This window comes from Coffea arabica, chromosome 1e (genome assembly GCF_036785885.1).
Source record: "Coffea arabica cultivar ET-39 chromosome 1e, Coffea Arabica ET-39 HiFi, whole genome shotgun sequence".
Taxonomy (NCBI): Eukaryota; Viridiplantae; Streptophyta; class Magnoliopsida; order Gentianales; family Rubiaceae; genus Coffea; species Coffea arabica.
This window is the reverse complement of record NC_092311.1, coordinates 42,376,223-42,400,642: the sequence shown is the minus strand read 5'-3', so window position 1 is coordinate 42,400,642 and position 24,420 is coordinate 42,376,223. Positions and strand designations below refer to the sequence as shown.

The 24,420-nt window shown below is 35.1% G+C and overlaps 1 protein-coding gene and 1 long non-coding RNA gene across 10 annotated transcripts; one reads left to right on the top strand and one right to left on the bottom strand.

Moving 5' to 3' along the window:
• The first annotated feature begins 1,959 nt into the window (after window positions 1-1,959).
• LOC113725531 (uncharacterized) lies at window positions 1,960-8,463 on the top strand. Of its 5 annotated transcripts, none has more exons than XR_011817339.1 (3): window positions 2,056-6,169; window positions 6,251-6,595; window positions 7,943-8,463. It is a non-coding gene; the product is annotated as an uncharacterized lncRNA (long non-coding RNA). The 5 variants fall into 5 exon arrangements; XR_003457356.2 differs by having other exon boundaries at window positions 2,056-6,311; window positions 6,404-6,595; XR_003457357.2 differs by having other exon boundaries at window positions 2,057-6,169; window positions 6,404-6,595.
• Window positions 8,464-9,766: 1,303 nt separating this feature from the next.
• LOC113725507 (uncharacterized) lies at window positions 9,767-23,901 on the bottom strand. Of its 5 annotated transcripts, XM_072056424.1 has the most exons (15): window positions 23,571-23,901; window positions 23,044-23,179; window positions 22,505-22,917; window positions 21,908-22,114; window positions 21,501-21,812; window positions 21,186-21,292; window positions 19,647-20,834; window positions 17,665-17,806; window positions 17,394-17,553; window positions 17,093-17,256; window positions 15,066-15,151; window positions 13,832-13,931; window positions 12,085-12,146; window positions 10,448-10,601; window positions 9,971-10,225 (listed from the first exon to the last, which is right to left on the bottom strand). In XM_072056424.1, the coding sequence occupies exons 1-15, from the start codon at window positions 23,748-23,750 to the stop codon at window positions 10,049-10,051; spliced, it is 3,588 nt and encodes a 1,195-aa protein (XP_071912525.1). In that variant the 5' UTR covers window positions 23,751-23,901; the 3' UTR covers window positions 9,971-10,048. The 5 variants fall into 5 exon arrangements, with proteins under 5 accessions (XP_071912527.1, XP_071912525.1, XP_071912520.1 ...); XM_072056426.1 differs by having other exon boundaries at window positions 9,767-10,225; window positions 10,448-10,510; window positions 22,505-23,179; XM_072056419.1 differs by having other exon boundaries at window positions 22,505-23,179.
• Window positions 23,902-24,420: the final 519 nt, after the last annotated feature.

Here is a 24,420-nt window from a genome sequence, read left to right as displayed (position 1 = left end):
AAAGTGTTATTAACACCAAAATTAATGTCAACAGAAAGCTCAGTAAACCGTCAATCCCACAATGCCATTTGTCCTGAGCAAATGTTAAAAAGTAATCAGAAGTTAAAGTCTCAGAGTCCCTCAGCTCATGATTTATGGTTGAACACAAAAATTCCACCTCATATCATTTTCTTCTCTTTACAAAGGGATAATTTCAAAAACCGCCCCTGAAGTTTTTAATAATTTCATCGAGCTCCCTTAAGGTTTAAAAAATTATACTTACCTCCCTTAATTTGATAGTTTTAGTAACCAAACCTTAAAATAATGTTAACTTGGACAATTTTTTAAATAAATATCCAAATATGCCATTTTGGAATGAGTTTTAATTTATTTTCCTATACAATTATAAGATTATTTAGTATAATTATAAGGAAAAGGTGCCAACTGTTTCATATCCATATCTACTACTTGATAAACAACTATAATAATAATTTTATTACTATGATATGATATTTTTTATGGTATTTTATTACTGATTTAGATTTATAAGATAGAAAAAAAATGTTGCAATAATTCATTTTGAGTTTATAAATTTTTGGAGTAGTGGGATTATTATAATTTAGTAGTGTTTTTGGGCCATTTCTTTTTGATTTATTGTTAATTTTAATACCAAAAAATAGAAAACAAAGATCAGCAAAAACATTAAATTACATATAAAATTAACTCATCAAAAAAATTACTAGCTCGACATTTGGTTATAATAGAAACCTGGAGGCAATAGTGGTAGTTCTACAATTTTATTGGCGAAAAATTTAAAAAAAGGAATAAGAAGGAAAAAAAATAAAAAATAATTTTAAAATTCATTTTAAGTATAAGTATACTAAAAAAGAGAATTTCATTAAATTATTTAAGGGTAAAATTATCATTTTAAATAACAAGAGAAGTATGTATAGTTTTTCAAACCTCAAGAAAGTTCAGTGAAATTATTAGAAACCTCAGGAGAGATTTCTAAAATTATCCCCTTTACAAAAGTACACAAACTAGATTTTCACCACACATGAAAAAGCACAACACAGCACTCAAAGAAATTTCTTTGAGAAACCATAGCTTAGGTTAGGTTAGAAATTCCAAGTAAAAAGTCTTTCACTTCTTTCTTTTATCCTTAAGAAAACCATACAAGAGAACTCAAAAAAAATGTGGTTAAGGACAAATTTGAAACAAAGACTTCTATCAAGAAAACAACTTTTTCTTATCACGAGATGATACAAATAATTTAAAATAATTGTCAAGTTTACTAGCATAACTAATTTGAGAGCCTTGTTCCACATCATGCAAGGCCAAAAAAAAAAATTTTGAGATAGTAGTCACATTGATCATAGAATTCTCAACCGTTTGGAGAATATTGCTGGGATTATATAGTATGGTATATTTTAGCAGTATACAGTGCCTATTGTCTGACTGATTATTTACTAGCCAAGATGTGTATTTTAACCATTCAACTTCTATTCTTATTCATGCTGATGAACCAAGAAAAAGAGAATTTAATATTTCCTCTCTTCTCCAAATTCTATAGAACATCTAAATTCTAAGACCAGTAAACAAGGCAATTGAAACCAAAAAAAAAAAAGTGCAAGGGCAAGACCAACGAAAAAGACAAGAAGATACCTCTTTACTTTAGTCAGACAAAAACCTCTTTTTTGGCGTAGAAAAACTCCATATATTGCCGAAAAGAAAACTTCAAAAAGTGGGAGTTTTTAGTATTTTAACCATTAGGCTATGTCACTTCATCTTTACTATACTAAAGGTGGGAGTTCGGATTGCTACAGTGAAAATGGGCCGGTTATAGCGCGATTTGTGTGAACTTGAGGGGCGGTTTGGTCTTGTGCCATTCAGTTGTAGTGGCTTTGCTGGAAATTGCTCAAAATTTGTTGCTATCCATGTGGAGTTGTTGTGGGCGGTGGGTTCAGTGGTAGTGCCTTTGCTAGAAATTGCTGGAAATTTGTTGCTATCCACGTGGAGTTGTTGTGGGCGGTGAGTTCACTTTTATCAACTGTCTGCATGGCCTTCGCTTCGCTGGTGTCCGCATGGTGGCTTTGTTTCCATCCGTTCCATTCTGCTCGTACCCCGCGTGTTGTCCTCGCATAGGGACACGCTTAGCGGTGGATTATGATACGGTACAAGAACCGTTGCTAGAAAGCTTGGCAGTTTCCACTGCCCTCTCATTCTTTTCTTAGCTTTCTTTGCCAGTTGCTTTTTTTTCCTTCGTCTCTTCCTACTGAATTGTCTCCTACACCACGTCTTTCTTCATAGTTGAACCTAAGTGTTCTGGAAAGAGTGCAAGAACCGCTGCGCGAAGGCTTTGCAATCTCCATTACTGTGTCTCATTTGTTTCTTAGTCTGTGCAAAACTAGATCTTCGATTTTCCTATGATCGGCGGAGTTTGGAGTGCCAACCTCGACAGTTTTGTTGCTTTTAGCCAGATTTTGAATTCGGTGTGTTAAGCATGGTGCCATGAAACAATAATTGGAATAAGGCTGGTGGAGCATCTGTTCCTTTTTGGTGTCTTACTCCCTTGCCCTACTGAACACAGGAGTAACGGACAAGAGGCCTCTCCTATTTAGAGGATAAAGTTTGTGATTCAAAAAAAAACCAGACCAGTTGTTAGAGCGGGGTAGGATAGGCAATTAACATGATTGGTCCCGTTTCAGTTTAAGTTGTTGGATGTGAGTACGTCGGATAAGCGAAAGCAAGCAGGAAATTTATATGCTGTACTTTGGCTTCTTTTCTTTCAATATTTATGGAGCCTGCGCATTGGAGTAAGTTTTGTTTATGGTTCTGTGAATCAAAAGTTATGGTACTACTCTTGGGAGGGGTGGGAAGCGGTTAGTGAAAACCTCATTACCATTCATTTTTTACGCATGTTTTCTTTCAGTTTGGGACCTTTGGGTTAACTAATGCAGCAGGTTATTGTTTTTTAAGTGCTAAAATTATGAAGACGCCACTACTGTTATCTCAAAGATTTCATCTCCAAGAATCATTGATGCACATCACTAAAAACGCATACAAGTTTTCTAACTCCATCCCATTACAAGCAAACAAGAAATAGAGAAGAAGGGGAAAGTAATAGCAAAGCCACAAAAAAGGGAGTCCGAGGAGCACGGAGGAGTCATTGCCTGCTGACCGGAATCCACCACAGCCACTGCCATCGCCATTGTCGTTGAATTTCTTCACCAAAAGAGCATTGTGAACTTTCGATGGTTTTGAAAGGTGAACTTTTCACTCTACTTCTATTAGCTTATCGGTTTTGAGTTTATCAATTTGCTGATCATAATTGAAGGTCGCATTGATGTGATTTGTTTGTTGTGCTGATGTCTTTTGTTTTATGATTAAGGGCTGTATTTTAGACAGGTCATTCAAACTTATTTGACGTGCACACCATATATTCGCTATATGTCCTCATTTAACATCTACAATCATTGTGTGTTAGTTTTTCTCTGTTTCAGAAAATTGTATGATGTTTTGGATTGGTTTAATGTAATTTCATCAATGCATGTTTCGATTGTGATATGGTATTTGCTTGTTCTTTTGTTTTTTGTAATTTGTTATGATATTATGGTTCCCTTCCTGTGTTTACATAGTACATTATATGGTTCACGTAAATTTGAATATTGCAGAGCCAAAAAACTGGTGTCATTGTCAACGGTTATGAATAAAGAAAATAAGTAAGAGACTTTCGATGCTTAATACCCAAGCCAATGAAAATGTCCACTTGGATAGAAACCAAGTAGTTCTTGATTTGTGATTAGTACATGAATTGGCAACCAAACCCATGAGCATTTTGTTTAACCACTTCGAAATATTCATTTGGTTTTAGATTCTGTTGAAGATAAAATACCTTTCAAATCTTTTGTAACAAGTTGGCAAACTATTGCAAAATTGACGTAGCCAGATGTAGATTTTTATATTGAGCAACAACTTCTTTGATATCAAAACTGGTGGAGCATTAATTTGTCATTTTTTTAACAACTCATTTATAATGTATTGGAGCAATTGATTTTTCTTCTCGTAAACAACACCTAACAGGTTTTGCAGTTCCTATAACCTTCTCTTATTATAATATCTGTATAGTTTAATCCATTATAAACTAATAAGTTTCCAAAAAGAACCAGAAAAGCTATAGAACAGAAAGGAATATATGGAAGGCCAATTGGATGCTATTTTTCTCTTTTTCTTTCTTTAATTTTCCTTGTGTAAGACATGGCCAGGCATTTCATACTTTCTGTTTCACTTTGTGTTTGTGTGTGTGTATATGTGTTTTATCTTTTTCCTATTTTACTTTGTGGGTCTAGCTAATGTAGTTTGTAATCTAGCCTATGAATATATCCAATTCATTTTCTATATTTGAGATTTAAAACATTAGAAATTACGCAGGAAACTAATCAAATTAAAAGGTGTTGAACATCAAATTTGCAAGTTCAATTTTTTTTGAATGAGTTTAATTAGGTTGTCAAGAGACAAACTATTATAAACTAATTACATTAAGGTATTTGTATTCCAGAGGCATTACAACTAACTTTTCTATCCAAAACCAAGTAACAAGAAAAATATAGGTGATTTTCTAAACATATTGAGAGGTTATTACAGTTGGTCTAGGTGTCATTCCTAACTTCAATAAATGAATGGTGGTCTAACAATATGAACTTGTTAGCCCTGAATTTATGCAATGTAAAGCTAAGAAAAGATGATGTGTTTTTTTTTTTTGACAATTAGCTATACTTTTTTTTTTTTTGAGTCTGAGCAAGCTTAGACTGTTGAAATATGCCATGGTAGTGAAATTAGTTCCAAAGATTCTTTGATGTTAAATTCAGGCCACTTCAGAAGAGCGTTCAGCATGATTGATGGGTTAAATGTATAATTTTTGGTTCTCTTTTTTTTCCAGGAAAGGAAGTCAGTTTTTGTCCCAAGTCACTTATGAAATTTCACGCAAGTAGCTAACTCTTGAATTTAAAACAATTGGATTTCCCCACTTTTGCATGATTTCTTTTTCCCTTGCATATTTTGTCTCTTCAAACCAAATTAACAAAAAAAAAAAAGAGAAAAAAATGAGAGGCAGGGTCTTGTTCGAGGAATAGGGATGAGCTATTGTTGCCGAGCAGAGTTCGCCACCACTATTGTGGTGGCAAAATTTCTTCATCGGAAAAGCACGGTGAAGTTTCTTCATTTTTTGGGTTTTCTGATCTTGTTCTCCAATTAATTGGGTATCCATGAAACAAACACAGAACACACTCTCATCTCAGGAGCAACTTAAACGATTGAAGAACTCATTCTCATTTCAGACATTTCATTCTCTAGAATCATTAACCATGGAAAATGATGGATATTGTGAATGGATGAAAAGTTGAATTCAATCAAATACAGTTGCGATTGTCACCTCTTGGTTATAAATGTTCCATAACAGCTAATTTCTGCTCTGTTTACTCTTTGTAGTATTTTTCTCCATCCTAATTAGTGCCCAAAACCTATTTGTAAAATGCCTTAAAGCCAGATTTAGCTTTCTGAATTTAATTAAGATAAAATGTTGCATGCTTATACTAGGTGTTCTAAGGATTGCAGATAGAGACAGCTTATTTGTTTTAAACCAAGTTTACCACGTTTAGAACCAAGATAGAGAGAACTCATATTGGAGGGAACTTATTTGTTTTAAGTCAAGTTTACCATCATTAACATATTTTTGTAGCCTTGGACAAGTTGGAACATTTACTGTCTTTAGAGTCTAAAGCAATACAATCATAGTTAGAAAATGCATCTCCTCATGCCAATGTATGACTTGGGAATTAGGATGATGATGGTATTGAATAGGGCTGGTCACTTCTTGGTTATAAATGTTCCGTAGCAGCTAATTTCTGCTCTGTGTTCATATTTCATTCTGTTTTTTATTTTTTAAGTTCTGTTTTCTTACTCACCTTTGTTTGGTGATTTGATGTTTTGATTTCAGATTTCCAAGTTAGCAAAGGGTAATAAGATCTCCTGTTTTATTCCGGTGATTTGAGTTTCAGATGATTCTCTATTTATGTGGTGCATGCTTTGATTTGTGTTCTTTACGTGAACTTTTGCCTCCATTTATGTGGACCATTGTCTCAGGGCCAACTTCTTCTTCCAATTGAAAGCTTCCATTTCCTAATTTTGCAAGGTGAGCTCTTTGCTTTATTTTGCCTTTTCGTGATTTTGTCCTTGTAAAGAAAGGCCTAATGAGTCAGAGCGTTCAAATCAGCGCAATGGTTCACTGAAGGATGTTAATGAATATGTTATTAATTCTTGATAGCATATTGGAGGTACAAACGTTATTATTTATTTATTAATTGTGTTTGTGCTAATAATTTAGTTGGTTATGCATTCTTATTCAGACCTTTTTACATATGTATAGTTGAGCTTTTCTAAATGAGTCGCCGATGAAAATATGCAAGCTTAGAAGAATCGTATGAAGAAAGGATTAGAAAGAGACGTGAGCAACGTGCCAGTCCGAGTGCTAAGCATGACTGTGGTAGATATCAAGGTGTACGTATTATGGCTATAAGTGCATTTAACATATGCGAATCTAGCATGACGAGGACAACAGGTGATATCAATTCATATATCAGCCACCCTGGTGTATTGAGTATGACTTAATAAACCAGGAAAAGGATTCTCTCACATCATAATTATTAAGTATGCAAGTGTTTTATACTAAATTACTCGCCATCATTTAATTTTGATTAACACAAACTGGGGGCAACCTCGCGCAGCGCGCGAGGCCAAAAAAACTAGTAATTTAAAAAGTGGGAGTCAGACATAAACATCTCACTCGTCGGTCTGTCAATACACATGAGCACGGCACGTGTACCGTATCAGGGAGGGAATACCTGAGAAAAGTCAACAGTATTAGGTTAGATGTTCTAAACAACCTCACGACATTTCACCAAATAAATTTTTTTATTATTCACTTTTAAAATAATAATTTTACATTTCTTATAAAATTTTTTTATTATTCACTTTTAAAATAATAATTTTACATTTCTTATAAAATTAAGGGTGTGTTTGGATTGTTATTTTTCAAAAAAAATTTGTTACGTCTTCCGTGAACCGTGAACACATTTTTCAATCATCTTTTTACTTCACAAATATCAAATCGCTACGATATTTTTTCTACAAAAAATTCAAAAAAATACAATCCAAACAAGGCCTTAGTCAGTAAAAATTGAATCCAACATAAATTTTTAATTACTTTTTACCTCAAATTCATCACAGGAATCACACATAATCTTTTTTTAGGGGCAAAAAAGTTTAGATTCCATTTATAATTAAATAAATGACCCAATTCATATCCATTTTTATCCGTAAAAAACAGAATCTAATCCAAACCATATTTATTTTTCTCTAAAAAAGTGGGATTTGACCCAATTTATATTATTTTTATCACTAAAAAAGTGGAATCTAACTTTTTTATCCATAAAAAATGACTACATATAGGTGACGAAGTGATTTCAAGCTAAAAAATTAGTCAAAAACTTAGATTGAGACTAAATTTTGCTAACTTGAACTTATAAGCGATATAAAATTAATATTTTAAAAGTGAAGGATAAAAAAATTCATTTGACGAAATATAAGGGACGTTTTGAATGATTTTTTCAAAGTATCAACAACAATTTGCAGCAAAATCTCCTTAACTTTTTTTGTTTAAAAAAAAATCTTTCTCTTGAAATGTTTGAGTGGAGTGTTTATCCTACATGAAAACGTAAAAGACACCCTAAGTCCAAGTAAGTTTTTTTTTTCCCTAAAATAACTTAAATCCAAGTAAGTGTTGTTGGCTTGCTATTTGTCCCATCTTTTCTACTTTCACTTGCACAAACTTTTCTTGGATATTGAATACCGAAATATTACCAAGATCTAGTGTTGCTTAAAGGTGACAATTTTTTTTTTTTTGAAGGAAAAGGTGATAAGGTTCAAATCAATGAGATGAAGAAGCAAAATCATTGATGAGTGTAAAGTGGAAGAGTCTACATCATCTGAGTCCATTTTGGTCACATGATATAAAAGACTCAGAGTGGCAACAAGAAGTCAACAAAGGCGAGCACTACCCGGAGTTGGAGTTACAGCCACGATGCTGCCCACACAAGTATGCCTTTTGGGCAATAAAGGAGAGTAGCTCAGGAAATAAAAATATTGATGAAGCTGTGGCAATCAAACTAGTTTTGTGCAACGCAGTGGAAAAACAGTGGAGTTCGCAACAAAGAACTTCTGAGACAGCTTAAATACCGAAGACCTCTTGATAGCAGAATGGCAACTGTAATTGAGGACATCCTAAGCTTAACAACGTTGTTCCGACTGTGCCCCTTTTTACTTAGTTAATGAAGATAGTATTAGTGGAAAAATTGGCTCCTATGTTTTAGGCATTCTTTTGGATGTGGAAGGCGTTATTTCTTAATGTTGTTGAACACATTTTGTACAGTTCTTTGAACATTTACTCGTGCTTTAAAGTTTTTCCTATTAATGAAATTATCTTAACATTTCGAAAAAAAATATCAAGACTAAGAAAAGTAAAGCATTGAGATCACTCGAAAAGTTATTGATCTAATCAAGACAAGAAAATAATATTATGAAAAAACGTATAATGACATTTTTCACCAAGAAAACTTTGCAAATATTATATTATGCACGTGACATGTCCGTCAAGGAAAAAGCAAGAAATATATTTGAATAGAAAATTATTTGTGATAGTTTTTTCGAAAAAATATTATAACATTTTTTTATGTGATATAAGTGAGATAAAAAAATGATTGAAAAACGTGTTTATTTTTTTTTAGAAGCAAAAAAAACTTTTATGATATAAGTAAATACAATTATGCAAATAATAACCTATCCAAACAAATCCATCGGCAGAAGAAGACAATCTTTGTTGTTTTCTTGCTTCTTTTTCATGTGAGGGATCCAACTCCAAACAATTACATTAAAGCACCTCCACCAGAGATGCGAATTTCTTCCAGCATAATGCATGTCAGAATGTTTTCTAGCCATTTGTTCAAGGAATAATTAGGAAAAAGTGCTATATTCAAAGAAGAAAAGCAAAAACAGTTACTACAGATTGGTATTGAATCCAATTTAGAACTATAGGATGGATTAAAATTGAAAATGGCTAAAGTAGAGAAACTCTACTTCTGGTTTATTATGAATGCAACATATTACTGTAATTTCACTGTACATATATTATATTGCAGAAAATGTTATAATCTAAATGTTTAAAATCTATTTGTATCTGAGATTAAGCATCTGGTAACAGTGACTCTCATCCCCAATCCTGATGTGTATTTCATCTGAAAGTTACTTTTAACCCTACTAACCCAAAACCCTAGTGAAGTCTACAGTCAAATTCTTTAAATACGTCCACAGCCCTATACCTAAACAGGATGCAGGCATTAGCATAAATGCAAGGGAACAAAGCATGCCATGCTAGTTCTTGATGTACAAGTCTGGCAAAACAAGACATGAGAAGAAAATCTAGAACGGAAGCAAAGAAGTGGTAAGTTAGCAGGCGATACATTCCATACAAACACTCATGCAGCTTACACCTTCTGCTTTCCAAGTATTGTGAGTAGGAAAAACAAAGACATTTTGTTAAGTCTCATGGAAGACCTGCTCGTCCACACTAATACAACAAAGTTACAATATGTCAAACCCAACCATATCCAATTTTAAACTAAAGCAAAAAAAATTGATTTCTGAAGCTCCAAGTTTGCATCTAAGTTCATCCCTATTTTGTAAAGAATACAGTATAACATCTTCCTAGTAATATGTACTCGCCCATCTCTGTAGACATTTACTACCCACCTCCGATGGATCGAATCTCTTAATAACTAAACGAGTGGAACTTCGCAAACTGATCTCACCAAGCCTGTTAGCAAACTCTTCAACCAACTACCAAGCAAGCTCCTAATGCAAAGTGGTTGTCCTATTCTCCTTATCTTAGCCAACAGCTGAGCAACTGTCAAAGCGGACATTTTGTGGTACTAGTCGCTCAGAACTGCATCCAAGTGTGTTAAACGTAAAGAACACCATGCTCTAGTTGTCTACCCCTACCCTCCGTGTAGTAATCATTATAGTTGAGATAGTCCCAGAAGCGTGAAAGGCCAAATTCTCCATGTTTTGGTGACTTGCGGTAACACAAAAACAAATCGTTGATGTTCTTTGCAAATGTTTTCTTAATATTCAGCACCTGCAAGTACATAACCAGATTCTCATCTATAGTTCACCACCAAAAACAAGTAACAATCTCGAATTGGTTTCATATCCAGATGATATGACAGTTCCATTTAATAATCTAAAGTCCTAAAATGTTCAAGTTCCATTGATACTCTAGGCTCTAGTCCTTAAATGAAAGAACATAGATTATTATCACTATCTTTGGCAGAACAAGGATGAAAATAAGAAAATTCACCTGTACAATGTCAATTTGACGAAGCTCTGGGTCCTTTCCGCTGGGCCCAACCTCCAAAGTGCACTGACTCAGACAAGATTGAAAGTCAACAGCACATTGTAGAATGCTTTGGATGATTTTAGCAATTGACCGTAATTCATCAGATAAGAAACATCTGCAAAATCATTGCAATGAATCCAGAAGGCCGTTTTATGCAAAACTTAAGATTAATTACTGCCAACTTTTTCCACACAAGTTGCAAAAAATCTAAGCTGATGAATTTTCAGCACTAAAAAGTCATTCATGCATGCTGACATTAGTTATTTCGGAAACACAAAAGACTGACAACAAAATTACTAGTGTCACCAGAGCCGAGAGTCCCTTAAAAATAGAAAAGAAAAACAAATGGCACCTAGTGATAAGTAACAAATTGCATTATTTACTTTTATTTCAAAATTTGTCCATCAAGAAAATAGATATACTGTTTATACACCACTGCTCCTCCCAACTGCATGCAGATTGGGCTACAAAAGGTCCAAAAACTCCTAACCAGAAACTTCTAGTGAACAAGGTGCATGTTACGTGGTTATAACTTGAAATTTGCAAACCATTTTACGTGGGCAGGTTGCAAGTCCCACTTTTAATTCTTATTTGCCATCAACTAAGCATATTATTAGTCAGATGTTGCTAGAAAATACGCCTAACATAATAGGAGATGTCAATGCACCTTATGCAGCAGGATTATTCTTTCCACCCTTTTTTTTTGTTTTTATTTTTTGTTTGCCCAGTCACTGCCACCACACTCACCAGTCATCCTCACAAATCAACATCACCTCCATCATAAATCACCATTATCAGTGCCACCACACTAGCCAGCAAGAGAGCAAAAGATAATGAAGAGGGACACTAGCGAAAGAGGGATGGGCAAGGGGTGCAAAAGTTGAGTGGGAACTTGGAAAAGGCTTCAGGGAAATGGAGGAGAAAGAAGGGCAGTGGGAGAGGGAGAGCACACAGCAGAGGGGGTACGAGGAGGTGAAGTATGGAGTCTGCCGAGGAAGCACACAGCATTATTTGTATTAATTCTTGTTTATTGTAAGGATGTGCTACATACACTTTTGCACGTCTAGTAGGCAATAACTTCAAAGCAGGAAACTCATTGAATGAAAACTACCAGTCAAAGCAAGCTCACTTGATTAACCAACCATGTACTATAATCTAACATCTTATGCACAAAAAGAAGGGTGGTGTCCTGTATATCTCTGTTTTTCAAAGTTCCTCAGATAAAACTGATTCTGTAAACATTATTTGAACCACTAAAGGGCATTTTTCTGTTTAAATTTTACCAAGCAAAAAATTCTTTTGCAATAGCACCTCTAGGCAGCTTGTCAAAGTAATCTTTTCTAAGATTAAATAAAGTTAAGAACATAAGTTAAGAGGCATAGGACATTATCTCAAAACAACTGCATGTAATAGAACTAGAAAATTAACTTGAGTTTAAGCATCTAAGAACAAGCAAGAACTATTGCCAGAAGCTTTATATGTCATCCGTAAACAAAGCTTTACTGCTTTAGCAATACAAGACAAGACAGAAACATACTTTCATGCACATTCAATAAATGGTGCATGTGTGTTTGGAGTGTGTGATTGTGTGAACTTACATATGCAGTGATTCAGTGAGATATTCCATATGCACTGCCTCAAGGTCGATAATATCTTTGACCTGTTTGAACAAAGCATCCTATAAGATAGACAACAGATGGACCAAATAAAAGTCATCCATGATTCAAGAAGAAGACTGACGTCAAAGCATGCTGCTATAAGAATCAGACAGCACAATTTGTGCAAAAAAGAAAATAGAGGTTTTCCACTATCAGAATATCATCATGCTGTGCCCCCATCAAGTTGCTCATATACAAGAAGGGACATCTTACCAGATAAATGACAAGCTTCTACTTGTATCAGGTACCAGTCAGATAAAATATACCTTTTCTATGAGTTGGAAAGGAAAAGAGACATACGGTGGAAATCAATTGCTCCATACTGTTTTCTAAAAGTTTAAAGTCCATTTTACCTCAAAAGAAAAGAAAAGAAAGAAAAAGAAAAATCTGAAATTAACCAAGAAAACACAAGGGGTAAAATAGATTGACTAACTTCCATTCAGTGACCTTTTTCTTGAGAGGCTTATTATGCTAATGATATTTCTTTGTCAATGTTTATCATAAGATGTCAAACACATGAGAGTTGTTACAACATGTCCCAAACAACATTCTCTATTGACTACCTGATTCATCATGAACTACACGGTTAAAACACATGCAGAGCCTTAGCTTTTCAGCACTTAGCAAAAGCAAGAAACCAAACAAGACAGGATTTAAAAGGCAACATACAGCAAGAAGCATGGACACAGCCACCAGCCTTATATTTCATTTTCCTGCCAATAATTATGAGGATTACATCTGAGATAATATTTACAACCGCAATGGCACTATGGAATGAACTGCCTAATCCATTTCCTCCAGTCTTGAGCCACTGAGACCTTGCACATGTCACTGATTGTTGCTCATCATAATTTGCACCTATGCTCCTGGTGACTAAGCTGGTCAAACCCACAAAAATGCATGACCAAAGACCCTTGGTCAAAGCACAAAACCAATCCCCCTTCAAGACTTAAACATTCTGAGCAACCTCATGCCACATTAATGTCATGTAAAATAGCACTGTATACATGCCCAGACTGAACTTTTTACCCAATTCATAGCTGTCGTCACGTTATGTTGGTATCCACTCACACAATAAAGAACTCAACCAGCACATTCAGTTTACACGGAGGTTGGCATTGATTGCCATTTCCAACAACTAGTGTCTCCAAAATTCTTAGCAGAAATTCCAGCATTTAATTGAAACTGTTCTAAAGTACCAAGACGGAAAAAAAGCCCTGCCCATGACACATTGTTGAGCCAATTCATTGTAAGAATAATCTACTATTAATTAATAACATTTCATAAGATATATGAAAAATGTCTGTTAGAACAAAGATGGAATAAATTAAAATCATCAAGAAAAAGAAGAAAGCGGAGCTAAATATTGGAGTACCATTCCTTCTAGAAGTCCATATTATGCAGAAGAATTCAGTTGTTATTATACGCCATTCCAGAAAAGATAGAAGAGACTTCATGTAAATCATTTAAGTATATGAATACAGCATATGACTTTATAAACGTATATAACTAGATTCTGATACACTGAGAAAACTAAAAATGTATGCATGCATAGGTAACTGCAGTCACACACAGAGATGGACAGTGAGAGGGAGATCTAATGACTGAAAACATAATAGATACATACATCCATGCGCACACGCGCATGTGTGTATTTCAGACTTAGGGACAATAACTTAAGACAAACCTTGTGCTTAAGAGAGTCTGAAAACTTGCGCCAAGATACATGGGATAATTTTGATTGAACATATTGCTGCAGTGTGGTTATGAAATGAAAAACTTGATATCTGAAATGAAATAGAATATATACATAAGTAGGCATGGCAAATAACAGTAAATGACCACATTATAAGTTCAAATTTCATTATGAACATATTTCTTGTAGACACTAGAACATGATTGAGAATTTTGTTTCTCCTTTTTCAATCTTTGGTTAAAATAAACAATTATATGTGATAAGTCACCAGATTAATTTGTTTATTAATGCCCTCTTTGTTCCACACGTTGAACTCAATCAACAATAAATTGGACAGGCTGCAGAAAATAGAGATGTTAACTCTTCTGAATCAATGCAAAATGTATCAATGACTATCTAACTTTGTAACTATGCACTCCAGAGTCTAATTAAACAGAATAGCCCCAACAAACAGGCCTCATATTTTCCGGTCTCTGAGAAGAAGAATGATCAAGATACCTCCCCAATTTGACCACAGGAGAAGCAGAAGCCTTCCATCATCTTATTTAACCACAGAAACACTCAAGGTACCAAAAAGAAAAGGAGTGCAAATAAGAGGCCAGTCAATTGGGTAAGGCAAAACCCTTTCATCTGAATCTGTTTTGTAGTACAACAGAACTTCTTAAAGAAGCATCCATGCCAAAGAAAGAGACACATAGCATCACATCAAATTCTCTTCACAATTCTAGCCTAGAAAAGCCTAATCTTGCTTTAGAACAGTCTTCCTCATTGAATGATACTCGTTTGAAAACAAAATTACAGCTTGATACAAAGCAAAATTGAATCTTGCAAGCAAACTTTATGCTGGAGAAATCTGTCAATTACAGGTTACACCAAAACATCAGTCCCAAATCCAAATTGTGAAGCCTCATAATCACAAGACTCTAGAAAACTAAAAGCCACCAACTGAAGTCATTATTGTCAGCTTAATTTTCAAAACTACAAATTTAGAAAGCCAACCATACAGCAATCCAATCAGTGTAAACAAGGATAGGGAAAAGCATGAAGCTCAATCTCAGAATCTTTTCCACAGATTGATTAGGATAGAAGTTGCCCCCACTTATTTCTTCTTTTGAGTATCTCTTTTGATAATGCAGATAATTTGTTTTTCCAATACCACAAATTTTCTTATTCTGAAAGATGTTAAAGCAGATACAAAATTCAAATTAAAAGCTGTTGAATTTACCTGGTTTCAGTCAAAGCAGAAATATGTTGAAGAGTAGGCTTAAGCCGATCAGAAGGTTCACTCCACCTAGTCAACTTTACTATGTCCTGCAAATCAATTTCATAACAACATTAAGGATCATATGATCAATACCTCTAGCATTAGATTGCAGTGACATCTGTCAATGGACATAAAAGTACTTTTATTAATGTCATTTACAGTTTTCAATGTTCAAAAATTGCTGCAAAAATCGCAAGTATCCAATGAAATCTATCAAACCAGGATCACATCAATGCATCCAAACAGTCAGTAATGCAGATTGTCAGTTGCTTCAGACATTTTGTTGGCAGTCTCTTAGAGTCACCCAAAATTCAAGTAACATTACATGTGTTCCGCCTCCTGCTAACTTTGACACAAATGCCAAAAGGTTTTCCAAAACCCTTTTTTTTTGGGTTTCCGAATTGGAGATAAGTGGTATTTTGCATATTCCCTTTGGCAGAGCTGTCTTGTGATCCAAATCTGGAACCAACTGTTAAAGTAGGGCAAGAAATAACCACTTGGCAGTAGAGAAACTGGTTCACATTTAAGAAAACCTAAAAAAATCCATTTGTGGCTTAACCAAAGACAAGAAAGGTGCCCCTGCTCAATTTTCCATCCATTGCTTCAAGTGTGTACCTCAAGCATGTTACCAGAAATCCATAAGTGCGTTAGCAAATTGGAGTTGCACAATCAGAAAATTTTTTACCATTGCTACTTCGAGTGCTACTCTTGGCATTCTAAAGTTGAAACTAAATTACACATAGAGAGTCTGTGGTTTTCATTTATTCTATCAGTAAATGATAGCACACAAATCCCAGCAATCAGAAAATTAATTTATCTACTTCATATGTACAGAGCTTTACTAACGCACAAGGTTATTCATATTCATTCGAAATGGTAGCAAAGAAACATTTCCATATTCTGGGTGATCAAACTCTGTTCCCTAAGTGCTCGAGAGAAGCCGAACTCTACTGTTCAGCATTCCATCAAGGATAGCATGTCACATTCCTAATTTTGTCCTGAATGCTAAAATATTCCACAACTTTGGCAACGTTAGGCCTAAATTGCTGAACTGATCACTTTGCAGGCCATAATGCCAAACTAGCAGTCACATCCCTATTTGCATGCCTGACCAAATTCTGACAGAATTATTGACAACTAATTGTGGACCATCAAGTCTGACCAAATTATATTGACATCCAGCGTACTTGCGATCATTATATAACCGATAATGCAACACGTAGAGTATTTATTTTCTACTAGTATTAAAGGCGCACCCTATGTGCATGCATATTTAAAGAAAATTTGATGAATATTTTAAAAATGTATGGAAGTTATTGGTAGTAATGATTTTGAAAATATGACTATGGATGTTTTTCTTTTTTTTTTTTTTAATAAATATAATTGTGAGCAGCCATGGGTCATGGTAGTTTCTTAGCGATTCATTGAATGGAGGGTAAAACACAGGCAAAACATAAAGTGACAACTTTTTTTAACATCAGGCTGATGCTTTATATATATAGAGACATTATAATGATTATGATAGGGTCGCACAGAAATTTCTTAGAGGATACACAGTACATTTCCACATTCTTACTTGTTCTTCAAAGAGTAGTAAACAATTCCAATCTAACTATTTGAGATTCACCAGAAACACTGTTTTGAAATAAAAATCAGACGAGAAAAGAAGAATTTATTTTCATGACCGAGCAAAAGCAGTTTGCTAGGCTTGTTATGGTTAGAGAAGAAATCTATCTAAAGATCTTTAGCTTGGCCGAGAACGAGTCAAGCAGATATATACATTATGAACCAATTGAAATAGATAGGTGCACTCTTTGGCTAACTTCAATTTACAGAAAGTAGCAGAAATTATGCCTATTCAAATGTATTCAATAAGTGGAGCAATGGTACTTGGTGTAACACAACAAAGTTTTCAATTGATACAGTAAAAGAAGCATTAAGTGTATACTTCAAGGCATGCAGAACAAGGTCATTTATGAAACCCATACCTTTAATGAGCACCATGCATCACTTAAAGAGAAAACAGCAAGCTTGACTTGTATCAGAAAATTGAAAATGTTGGAATAAATCTTCAATGCATCTGGCGTCAAAATGATACTAACAGGCCAATCCACTCTGTACCCCAAACCTAAAAAATCAAATGACCGTATTCCTGCACAAAACAGAAATAATTAAAACACTATATAAGTTAGCCATGACCAAGGAAATATGGAGAAACTTATAACGATTTGCAAAAGCAAAAAACTGAAACTATGCTAGTATGACTGATACAGGATGTAGGGCATTTACCTTTGGCAGAAGCTGAAAGTGGCATCACACAATCTCCTTTGATATAAACATATAAACGGTCCTTGTTAAAGTCTCCTTCACATGAAGACCTCTGAACTGACAACTCGAGTATCCCCTGGATTTCTAGAATTCTTTTATCAACTTCCATGACATGCCACTTCTGGTTTGTAAAAGAGAAGGAATTAGAAAGGGAAAATAATAAAGCAGAATGTTAAATGTACAATAAAAAGGATATAAGCAGAATGTTAAATGTACAATAAAAAGGATATACATGATGCCACAGAGACATGATAAACAAATCTGCCCAGTCTGCTAGTTCCATAAAGTGATATCGCCGCAGTGCTAACAGATGCTCTTGCAAATCAAATCCTTCTTCAAGCAACTTGAGTGTTAGCCTGCTTACATACTTATACCTAGTAATGTAAAGGAAGAGACCAGGTACAACAAGCTGACTCGGAAACACCATGCTTGCGGGAATTGAAAATGATGGCAGAATTTAAAATTGACAGGGTAACAAGAAAGATGTGATAAATGATATAGAAAAATAGGTTGACCTTAATGATACATCTACTTCCTTTCTTTAGTTTCCTACCCCAAGATTGTTTAATCCTCCAAAGAACTGAAGACGGATCAGAATAAATTCTGTGAAAATTCTATCCAGACATGTTCAATTAATTTAAACAACACTCAAATCTGCACATTGGAGTAGTCCCATTCCTAAGTTGATGTCCTTTACCTTTTTCTTCTTTATATGGGTCATTTCTTTGTATTCATCCTTTTGTGGTAGAAGTGAGAGGGTCTTCTCAAAGTTTTAAACAAGTGAAAAACAAATCATTCTGTAATGTACATCCATTGCATGTGGACTACGATTCTTTATGTATTGCAAAAAATTTGCAGCCTTATGGTCTATGTTGTGCTCTATAATCCATGAATTGAGTTCATTCAAATTCTAGCACGTTAAAAGAAGATATTCCCACAAAACATCCAAGCTCCCTCTTCCCTCTTTTTTTCTTCCTTTTTAGTGTTTGGCAAGTATGATTCAGCAAAGCACAAAAACTTGAGAGCCTGTATATAGCAACTCTATAGTGGATACTTAACAGGAAAAAGGAGAAACCAGTTGTGAATGAGGAACAACTAAACAAATATTGTAGATAAAACGTGGAAGGAAAAAGGGGCAATCTCTGAAAACCTTCACGCAAAGTACTTTACCACATCAAAATGCCTCCTATGGCTTGATATTCGAGTACAGGGGCCATATTAAGTTACTGCTATCTAAATCATCAATCTTGAAACTCTAAAAGGGCCATTATGCTGAAATATATATGCTTCATATATCAGAACATATAATGTACTAACCATTCTATGCAAAAAGATTCAAACTTTCTGTATAAGAGAATAATGAAGAAGCACTTTTGAGACCTGGGGAGATATTTTTGATATCATTAGCATAACTTTCCCTCTTCATTTCAAAAGGCTAATATGTAACCTGCTACCAGCTCCAGTTATGAATGCAATCAATGCAAACTACAAGGTACTTGACACTTGTTCAGTTGCTTGGATTTCATGAATACAAATAACAGTTATGCACAGAATCAGTTTACAAATCTGACTCCCTATGTGGTTAATCTACTCCATAAGAGTAAATTACTCGTTGAATTTCTTTCATTTACTATTAATAAAAATGGAAACAGTCACTTCTAGTGGTAAATAGAGTATACACCACTAGATATGTATATAATTTTCTAATTTTGGAATCGCAACCCAACATGTTAGAATGTTTGAGCAAACATTACTACTATTCATAGTCAATTTCATGCACCTAGTGTAAGAAGCTGAAATATGCACCATTAAGTGATTATAATCAAATCTCAATTTATAGCATACAGTAGCCCATATGGAACGAGGACTGTTAAAAATTAAAGTTTAGGAGTCATATTTCATCTGTGAGAATAAGTGGGAGCACCTAGCCAATAAAATCAATTTTTCTACTTATTATTATGTTGAGTTATGGAGTTAATGATCTCCTGACAGCACAAACATATAATAGCAACATTCTATAAACTTCAATGCCACATAAGGTTATTAATCTAGCATCGCTAACATTTAAGCACATTTGACTCTATGCATGTCTGAAGCAGCAGCTCCTAAAATTAGCAAAAAGGGGACACAATTATAAAGCAATAAATCATTTTGGCAGCATAAGGAGAGACATTGGTTAGAAAAAAAATGTATGATGCATAAACATGAGGATACTGAAGCAAAATCTCCTCCCAGAGGCATTTTTCAATAACATAATCCAGCGGCATATCAAAGACAGCCGATGAACTTGTCCTGTAACCTTTTTCAGTAACATTAGTGTTGGTGCCAAAACAAGCAAGTATAGTTTCCCAGTCACTTCCACCAGTAAGGTCAGCACATAAGGCATCTTTCCCCCTATCCATCACTGAATGTGATGAGAGATAAACCAGGGATCTTTTCATCCTTTCCTCTTTGTCCTTGTTAATGCAGTCTTTACAATAGTAATCACTTGTAATGATTGCAGCATCAGCTGTAGTCTCAGTTGGTATTGAATTTCCGAATCCGCACTCACGTCCAGAAGTGGAAGCCAACTTTTCCTGACAAACTTGACAAGGATCTCTCACAGATGTGAAATCAAAGTAAGATAAAGGATCTTTATACTTCAACCCTCTCTCTTCAAGCATGTCATTGTTATTAATGAAAGAGCCTTTCATCAAAGTTGGGTTCATACTCAGCAAACTCGTATTGTATTTAGAGGTCCATGGCTGCACACATAACGAATTTGATGAAGCACAATTTCCATCTCCATGCTGGTGCCTATTTTTCGTCATTTCTGTGATAGCAATTCTTGGGAGTGTAGTGTCGCTACAATTTAACATGCTTGCCTTGCACTCTCCAAGCATGCTCTTTCTCACTTCCAGTGCTGAACCAGTCATATCAAACCATGTACCACTATTGTTTCCTCCATTCAAATAGGAGAGACTGTCAGCCATGCAGCCAGCTCGCAGGCATTCATCAGGTTCAATGTTGATAATTTTGGACTCAGCACTCAGTAACAAGTTCTGCTCTGCAAATTGAAGAGTGGAAGAATTTCTGTTCATATTGGATCCTTCATAATAGGAATCCATGCCATGACAAGCTTCCTGTGTTTTTTCACCTACTTTGGAAAAATTCTCTGAGAAGCATGAAATCTCACTTTTGAAAGGCTTCCATACTGAATTCTCAGCAGATAAACCAAAGCTGAAGCTCACAGAAGATAAATAACTTGGTTGAAATCCCATATTATCATTAGGCATCTGTTCAGAATCATTGTGCTCGTCAAAACTGTTAAGAGATGATGATTCAGATGATTCCAACAGATCCTCCGCACACGACAACTCGTCTGCAGTGCTAGAAGCCTCATTTTGAAAAATGCCGGCATCCCTGAGCATCAGATATATCTACCTTTAAAAACTGAAATATGTCTCAAAGCAAAAGCTACAGCTCCAGAAAACCTCAAGCATTATCACTTAAAGGAGTAGAATATCAATTAAAAAATAATACTAATAATAATAAATAAATAAATAATTGGAAAAAATATTGCTTGTAAATGCATCAGACTCACATTCAAAGCATCTCACCCTTTGAAAAAAAATGAACTGTTTGCAGGGATGTGTGCATGCAAAAAAACTGAACAGATGAACAGTAGGAGAAGAAAAAAACAAGTTTCACACAGATATGTATATGTGCATGCACACATGTAGCGTGGTGAAAACTAACAGATTTGAATCTCACTCTTCCATTACAGCAGGAACCAAGTTATCATCCAGCGTAGCCTCTGCATGCTTTGGATTTCTTCCATGGTTTTTCGAAAAAAAGAACTGAATAGTGTAGGGAGATTCCTGAATAAGGAACAAATTACATGAAGATCATTTTCCTGAAAAAGGGCTGATACATAGAAACACAAGAACCTACTTGAACAGAGCATTTGAGATGACAATAGGAATGAGATGATACCGTATAAAAGTAAAAAGATGTTCAACACAAGCAACTACTTAGATGGTGCCATAACCAGAAAGCAAGGAAATGTAAGAAGGACTACATGTATACCTTTTGAGATCTAAATCCAAATCTAGTTAGAACATTGTCCACTTTTTCAAGCATCCTTTGGTAGTAACTGCTTCTTGCAAGTGCCATTCTTCCCATGGTTTCTTTGTCAAATGTCAATGGGGAAGCAAAAAATGGATATTCATTTGAAAACTCATCCAAGAAAGGAAGAATCTCCTCTTGAGCATTGTTATATGTGCCAAGACTGTAACACAAGTCAAGCAGCTTCATTACAACTTGAAGCTGCTGACCAGCTCTGAGAAGTGGAATCAAAAAATCTTCAAGAAAACATGGTAAAGTAACTCCATCCCGGACCTGATATAATAAGATACAGACCATCAATCAATTTGAGGTAGTACAAAAGGAAGCCCCAGGATCTTAAGGTTCTTAATAACAAATGTCAGCATTACCCTGACAGTGCTTAATGGGAATTCCATAGAAATTCCAGCATTAGCCCATCCATAACCCGGTAGATAATCAACATATTCCATCGCAAACTCTTTGTATGGATCACTCATTCTGCCTCCATAAATCCATGACCTAATAAAATGATAGTATGGTTCAAATGCCTGGAGAAAAAGAAACTTGAGTAGAACAATCTGAGCTGGATCAACAACCTGCAATATAAATATCAATCAGATGAAGCAGCATTGCAGCAAACATGAAATTGAAGCAAGATCATGCATGATAATTCTGTTACTGCATCATGGTAAGTGTACAAAATGCCAGTGTCACAGCACCACCATCAATACAACAGCAATCTCCAGAATATCAATGGGCTTCAAAATATCTATTATGTCATGATAATTGGAATAGTAAAAACCATCTCAAGTAGTCTGGCAGTTGATATATAAGCTAGAATGGAGTGTGAAAGCCTATTTCATACCAAAAGAGAGCAATCAAAAAGCAAGAACAGATATAAAGGACTAGGCCAACTAAGACTAACTCTTTAAGCATTAAAACTTTCACTGAAAGGTAAACTAATGCAATTGTTACACACTGCTGACCTTTAGTTGTGTATACAGAAAGGTCAACAAAGTACCACCTCTTGGAAAATTGGCAAATTCCAGGTTTGCTTTAGCACTTAAATCTTCAAAAGATGATAGCGAGAAACTATAAGCTGTATCACATATCTGACAAATATTTCCAAGGGCTTCTATCTGGGTTCTTAGCCCTTTTGTATGCAAATAAACCTCCAATACTGTAACTTCAGTATCACCAACACTTGTTAGACAGCCACCATTAGAGTTCTTCAAATTACGCCTCAAACTCACTGAAGTGTGTACTGTATTCAGGGCAGAGATATAGCCATCTAAGATCTTTTTCACAGCAACTGCAAATGCCTGATTGACAACACTGCCTTTAAATTCCGACTGTGCTTTGTTCTCTCCATTAACCTCCTTCGGAGTTGTTTGTAATCCTGAATCTCCATCAGCATTTAAATGAGAAAAATATGCAACAAATTTGTGGAGGAGGAAAACAATGCAGCCAAATTGGCCAATGGATTTTAGTAAATTTCCCAAAGAACGAGTGCTCGAAGACCTACTCCACAAACTTGAGATTCTATGGAAAGTTCTATCTGCTGAAACTGAACAAAACAGCGCAGAGAGTTGGTCAACAGCAATCAGAGCCGATTCTAACCCCTGCAGAGCAGTCAGTACCAACCTCACTAAACTAGACTCCTGCAACCATTTGATCGAACTTAGATTAGCAGAAAGATCAAAAATACCAAACAACAAAAATACACTACATGTTTGTAATTCCATATAATCCCAGTTTTAAAAGGCCCATATTTCCAAGTAAACAAACAAGGCCAAGAATTTCTCTAGTTTTACCAATCAATCACCTACATTTCAAACCAATCAATACACGAAAGCAAAAACACATAATTTACCACCTAAACCTACATGATTTCGCAAAATAATGATAATTCAAAAGAAATGCCTGAAATCAAAATGAAAACTAAAACTTAAAACCTATTACTTTCAACTAATCAATCCCACAATCCATACAATATTCTACATCACATAAAAAATGAAACCAAATACATTTACAATTTGGATGTAGACATACGGAGAGATTGGAAATGGGATAGAGGCCATGGGAGGACTGAGAACGAGAAGTCGAAGGATTTTGGCGGCGGCCGCTCTCGGAAGGGATTGATTCCCATGGTTGTGGTTGCACCCATGGATCATCGACCTTGAGCTTCTCCAACAATGCCGCCACCATATTCGCCTCCACCGCCATTGACATGGCCTCCGGTGGTGGTGGTGGTGCTAATTGCTAACCAAGATACTACTACACTCGAAATTCAGCTCAATTTTGATTTACATTTGAACATTTTGTGGAGTAACATTCCAGAATTGATCAAATTAGGGCTCTTTAATTGGTGATTTTAGGAACAAATTTGTTATAGAAAAGAAAAAGGTACCAAAAAGTTTCAATTTTGGGAAAGTAAAAAAAATCTGCTGCTCAGGCCAGTGGTGGAAAAAGAGAAGAATGGAAAAGTGAAGGGGGTGTATTGTATTATTAGTACTTGTATGTTTTTAACTTTGTTGATTTTCCCTCCAAAAATTATATTTAAACAATTTTGGCCAATGAAGTTAGAAAATTCGATAAATTCTATTTTGCTTAGCAAATTGTTTTAGAATGATCAAAATTAAAATGTTGGTTAAGAATTTTGCCTTCGAAGATTCTCTTTGGAAGGGCATATCACAACTCATTTTCATGCTCTTTAGCTTCAATTATGCTAGTCAAATAGACAATCTTCAATCCTTCCTCAAGTCAATCAAATCAAAGAACTCTTCTGCCACAGATTCTTGCGGTGACATTAACCATGCAGAAAAATTCTACAAATTACCAGAGCAGGCAGATTATGTTAGTAGCATAAATCAGTATGCAGGTTATTTTACAGTTGATCAGG

Coding starts and splice junctions, on each gene's coding strand:
- LOC113725507 (XM_072056419.1), bottom strand. CDS start 23,750: ATGTCAATGGCGGTGGAGGCGAATATGGTGGCGGCATTGTTGGAGAAG. Junction 23,180..23,570: donor ATCCCATTTCCAATCTCTCC/GTATGTCTACAT, acceptor AAATGGTTGCAG/GAGTCTAGTTTAGTGAGGTT. Junction 21,813..21,907: donor TCCCATTAAGCACTGTCAGG/GTAATGCTGACA, acceptor TTATTATATCAG/GTCCGGGATGGAGTTACTTT.